The following is a 5,924-nucleotide window of genomic DNA, read 5'->3' as shown; positions in this document are numbered from 1 at the left end:
TCCTTTTAGAATCAAACTTTCTTGTGTAATGACGTGTTATTTTGTTAAAAAGTCTTTTTTTTTTAAATAAAAAAGTTCACCTTTCTTTAGAAATCTTCTTTTCTCCACACTTGGTGAACTTGGATTATTTGTTTGTTTATTTAAGCTCTCCTATATGACATATTTTTCAAGCATAATTATTTATTGTTTACAATGTTTCCTATTTTATACTATATGTTGTAAAAAAAAATTGTGTATCTAATTCTCTATTCAGAAACATTAATGCTACTACTTAGGTCTTTCATTATTCTTGTATACAAGTGTTTTAATTGAATCTAATATTCTTTTTAGATATTCATTTTATTAATTTCAGGTGATCGTAGGTTAAGTTTCATCATCTTATATCAACGTAGCCCCCACTAGCTATATTCTAAGACTATATTGATATCATCTTAATTCTAGAAGCAAATAATATAATGTACATTTTGGAACAAGTAAAGTTAATTTCCTTGTAGACATTATTTCGTCATCCATTTTTAGATCTCCAATATTGTAGGTCATTTATATATTCATTGAATTAAGAATTATTTTTTAAGAGAACACATATTCTTTTCTTTTTTGTTACATTTAATTTCATGCATATATTTCATATATTAATAAGATGATGGAATTTTTAAAAAACGTTTTTAATAGACTTATTTTCTTACACTAAACTCTATTGTGAAATGAGAAACTATATGGTGCTTGATATAAATATATTTTTAATCTTACAAAATTTTATTGCCTTTAATTTTCATGCATGGTATTTCATCTACTAGCAATATAAGGAGGGTTGATTTTTATATATTTTAGAGATCTTATTTTCCTACAATAAAAAATATTTTTAAATGAGTAATTACAATGTGTTATCTATACATATATCTTTTTTTTTCACAATTTTGTTGCTTTATTTTGGAATAGTTGTCAACTTATTCTCTTATTAATGCTTTATTCTCTTATTAATGCGTCAATTAGTCATCATACAAATTTGTAATGCACACATTCACAATAAAGTTTGATCTCACCATTTATTCTATGTTATGTCACTCTTTTTTCTCTTCTATTTTACATTATAATCATATTTATTAATATGATATTTATAATTGTTTATTAATGTTTATTATATTTGATAAGTATCATGAGCTTCCTTATTTTAAAAGAATCTATCTTTTATTTAGACTTTTGTGACTCTAAAGTTCTTGGCTAGCTTTTAACATAGAATCTTTAGTCTTATTAAAGGAGTTTGTCTTCATGATAAGAAGTCTCAATTATTGAAGGTTACTTTGTGGATAATTCTTTTCTTGTGCTTGTTTTTTATATTAGAAGCAACAAAACAAGGGTGTTGTCCCTATAAAAAAGTTAAGAGGGCAAAAATCAACAATTTGACATTGTCAGCACGTTTATAACACACATACACAATATGAAAAATAGTCGCAATAAGTTCCACAAAGCACAACCAACCTATGTCAAAGACAATACCTCCTTTTTTATACGTTTCATTTCAATTTTCAACAATATTTGTTTTGAAGTTTCTAATTGAGTACAAGTTTCTATTTTTCTAAAAATGCATTATAGATAATTTCAATTGAAAATTGTTTGGACAAGGCAAGATGCTTAAATTTCTTTATATTTTATTTGTCCTTTGGTAGTACATGTTATATAGGGTTGAGATAAACATTTTCTATTAGATTACTATTTCTTATGTATTTTTATCAAGATAGAGATTTTCTCTAATTTGTTTGTTTCTAGTCATATTTATTATTCTTTTTGTTGGACACCTTTTAAAATAATTTACGATTGTCTAGTTGTCGAATTGGTGGGTTAATTTTTTTGGGTCACATTCAAATAGACTCAAGATTTTTATAGAGTAACAAACAATATGTGCGACCTTCCTCAAAGATAAGGAAGGCCTAAAAATCATTGACTATTAGGAAATCTCTCCAATTTATATCAAGTGGATGGTGTGTTCTATTTAAAAGTCTAAGATAGTGATTTTTTTGATAAAAGTCATATTTTCTTTTTAAATCTCTTTATAATAAGAAAGTCCAAAAGATTAAAAATTACACAACTTGTTTTGCAAACTATAAAATTTTAGTCATCTTATGATATAATATAACCATTTATATTACCAACATTTTATTTCATTATAACTCATTTAATACATAAATACCATTAAATAACAAGGAAAACAAAGAAAGATATATGCTTATCTTTGAAAGCAATCCACTACACCAATTGAAAATATGTATCATTAATTTGAATAACTTGTTGACTTGCAGAAGTCTTTCTAATCAAGAGTCTTTAAAAGCATAGTGACCATAGAACCAATAAAACACACAATCCCAAAATGTATTTTACAAAACTAAACACACTACAAGACTCTTCAAAGCGATCAACTACACCAATTGAAAATCTGTATCATTAATTTGAATGACTTGTTGACTTGCAGAAGTCTTTCTAATCAAGAGTCTTTAAAAGCATAGTGACCATAGAACCAATAAAACACACAATCCCAAAATGTATTTTACAAAACTACTCTTCTAAACACACTACAAGACTCTTCATTTTACTAAACCTTTAAGTACCATGATCCCATGGTATATTTTGCAAGATTACTCTCAAGACTCTACATTCTTTCAAACCCATTAGCCTAACACCTCCTTCTTAAACACCCTCAAGTTTACAACATTGCCTATAAAAACAAAACCCACGTCACATATCTCTATAAAAACAAAACCCATGTCACATATCTATAAAATACACCCAACACATATTGTGTTTGGTGCAACAATAACTTCCCCAACATAACTTGCGCAATAATAACCCTGACATCTCACTGTCAAACTCGGACTTCCACAGCCATGGAATGCCAAACAGCGATTCCATCGCCACGGAAATCTCCTTCAACATTGAATAGTCATCGCCATGGAAGTTTCACTTCATCCTTGTTCAACACGGCAGTAATAAAAAACCTAAACCCAACTCTAATTCCAAAGCAAGTCAAAAGTGGCCCCTTTGAACCCTGTTCCAGACGGCAAGCCAATACAATCCAATCCTCTTTGATTTATATAAACCAGTCCAACAAATTCTTCAATCAAAAACTCAATTCTTCCTTTCTTCGCCATGAATCCCACCATTAATTTTCTCTTCTTCTTAGCCAATTTAATGGCCGCCAGTGCCACAGTCCTCCACTGGACCTGCAACACAACAGAACTGGGCAAAAACAGAGCATACCAACAGAAAGTTGAGAGTGTTCTTCACAATCTCTTGGCGGAAAAACAAGAGTTCAGTAAAAGCCCAAAAGAGGCAAGGGCCGCCATTAATGAAACTGAAGTTCATGGGCTGTTTCAATGCATGGGGGATGTTTCTCAGTATGATTGTAATATCTGCGGCCAAGAGGCCAGGTATTTTGTTCAACAGAACTGCCCTGTTTCATCTGGAGCAAGCCTCTGGTCCAATTGGTGCTTCCTTCGCTTTGAATCCTATGATTTCATCTCCAAGCCCGAGACCCAATTTGTCAATTCGGGGCTTCCCTGCCGTAAAAGTGGTGAAAAATCCGATGAATCTCTTGAGAAATTGATGCGGACAGTTGCTGCAAAAGCTCCCGATCAGAAGAATTTCTTTGCGTCTGAATCCGTTGGGGGAAGTTTTCTCAATCTGGAGGTTGAAATCTTGGGGCGCGCGCAGTGTTGGAGGGATTTGTCGAAGGAGGATTGCGGGAAATGTCTTTGGAATGGGTTGAAGGAGATTGAGAAGTGTTATGGTGGGAAGAATTCAAAAGCAGAATTTCTTTCGCAAAATTGTGTTTTGACATACGGGATGACGATCCTGACGAAGGATTCTTCTTCTAGTAATCCAGGTAAAAAGGGCACCAATTTGATTGCAACGATTCTGAATTTTTATGGCTCCTTTTTGGAATGAATTCAATTTGGGTTTCTGGTAAAATCCACAGTTTTATTAAAGATTTCTTTTGGGTTTTAAAGCTGGGATTTTGTTGAAATCCAAAAGTAAATCGATTGCTTTTAGGGAGATTTTGGTTTTTAATTCATCCGTTTCATGATTACTGATGAAAAAGTTGCTTTCGAATTGATCGTATGTTTATGGTTTAGGTGTGTGGCTCCGACAGAGATTGGGAGAGAATTCTAAAGGTGGACATGTGTAGATGAGAAGTGGCTCTCGTGATTAAAGAAAGCGAGTTCCTTGAGCTGTCTCCAATGGCGGCCACAACTTTTATTTTTCGTTGTGAGATGGCCATCCTTTCGCTTTCTCTTAATTGGGAGGTCGCAATCTTGGTGGGCATGGCATGAATCACTTCATCTTCATCTCAATTGTTATGTGTTGATGATGTATCTCAGAAATTCGTTATATATAATCAATTTGAAATGCATCTGCTCAAAATTTTTCTTGTAGTTTAATCTGCTGTCTCAAATGCTTCTGCCATTACTTTAATGGTCAAGTGAGATTATCTGGATCACGGCTTCTGTGTATTCCCAATTTTCTACAGCCGCCAAAGTTTTTTAATTCCTACTAAATTGGACCAGCGTGTACGTTATGCTTATGATGAAATAGCCAGAGATGATTAGTATTGTGGACTTAAAAAAATTATATATTAGTTGGCAGCTGACCACTGTTGTTAAGCAAATTCTTTTCTTCTTTTCCTCTTTTCAGTTCATTAGGTTCACGTATATTCCTCATGAATGGAATAGAATTGTTGATTGTTTAGCCAAATGGGCATCGAGTTATGATCCGGGTTGGAATATTAGGGATAGGAGGCAACTGTCATTTGAGATGGTGCAAGAATTTGATGATCTTGTTGCTCAGGATCGAGCTCCTTGTTGAGCTCTCCTTGTTGTATTTCTTTCTGTCTTAATAAATATTTACCCCTCTTTTTGCAAAAAATAATTTTGGAAAAAAATTAAGTTCAGCAAAAGTAAGTCAATTTTGACAATTTAATACTTTTAGTCTAGAAAGCAAGACTGTGTGTGATATTTAAACCGTCCAATCTATTTGTCTATAAAAGAGAAAAGGATAAAGGAAAAATAAAAATAGACTGATAAATTCAAATTAGGCAATCAATTCAATTGTAAGAGCTTTTTGTGATAGGTATTAGAGTGCTAAATCTAGTCTCCCTCCAATCCATGTGATAGTGAAGGGGAAAATGATTTAATTTAAGTTGTCTCAAGATTGGAAATGTATCTTATTTGTTTGTGTTTCACCTTGAAATCAAAATATTTGCCAACTCCACAAAGGGTCTAGTTTGCATGTTTGGAACAAATGCAAATTTGATCTTTAGCCAAAGATTTGATCTCTTGGAGTGTACACTCATTTTGTAATTCTTCTAATTTGACACTTATAAAACCTTTTATTAATTTAAATATATATTTAAATTATTGTAAATTAATATCTAAATTAATACTATGCATACTCCTTCCTTTATTAAGGTAAATTAATGTTAATTTTTTTTTGTATTAATAATCGAGAGTCCAAAAAGAGAGCAACAAAAAGAAGGGAGGCTTAGCCTTGACCTACTAATCAAAGAGTATCAAGTAACAAACCGCATAGGGTTAAAACATGAAAATAATACAAGTTATGGAAGAGCAAAAGCCCACTAGTGCAGAATATCATCGACTTTATCTATCCATGTAGTCCAACCAAGCAGGCCTTCTTGCCAGACTACTTGTTTCAAGTCCAATATTTGAGTGTAGATATGCAGGTTCTCGGAGCTGGGACCATTTTTATCTTTGATATCATGCATAAGGTTTCCAAGTGCTTCATCAAAACCATCTGATCATCAACAATACTAGCCAGCTCGAAGCCATTCTTCATCTCATAGATGAACATAGAGGCATGCCCATCACGAAGGAATCTCAATAGCTTCCTCCTCTCTAGATTCAAAACACAACAAA

At 32.4% G+C, this 5,924-nt stretch overlaps 1 protein-coding gene across 1 annotated transcript; it reads left to right on the top strand.

The window, feature by feature from the left end:
* The first annotated feature begins 2,954 nt into the window (after positions 1 to 2,954).
* Positions 2,955 to 4,433, top strand: LOC149551657 (antimicrobial ginkbilobin-2-like protein). The gene is made up of 2 exons (XM_089787171.1): positions 2,955 to 3,877; positions 4,128 to 4,433. Exons 1-2 carry the CDS (start codon positions 3,142 to 3,144, stop codon positions 4,178 to 4,180), a joined length of 789 nt encoding a protein of 262 aa, XP_089643297.1. The 5' UTR covers positions 2,955 to 3,141; the 3' UTR covers positions 4,181 to 4,433.
* The last annotated feature ends 1,491 nt before the right edge of the window (positions 4,434 to 5,924 follow it).

The sequence above is a fragment of the Cupressus sempervirens genome, chromosome 6 (assembly GCF_028749045.1).
Source record: "Cupressus sempervirens isolate cs-2001-9-10 chromosome 6, ASM2874904v1, whole genome shotgun sequence".
Classification (NCBI taxonomy): domain Eukaryota; kingdom Viridiplantae; phylum Streptophyta; class Pinopsida; order Cupressales; family Cupressaceae; genus Cupressus; species Cupressus sempervirens.
Note: the sequence above shows the minus strand (reverse complement) of the source record. Positions and strands in the feature narration are given on the sequence as shown.

Coding starts and splice junctions, on each gene's coding strand:
- LOC149551657 (XM_089787171.1), top strand. CDS start 3,142: ATGAATCCCACCATTAATTTTCTCTTCTTCTTAGCCAATTTAATGGCC. Junction 3,878..4,127: donor TTCTTCTTCTAGTAATCCAG/GTAAAAAGGGCA, acceptor TTTATGGTTTAG/GTGTGTGGCTCCGACAGAGA.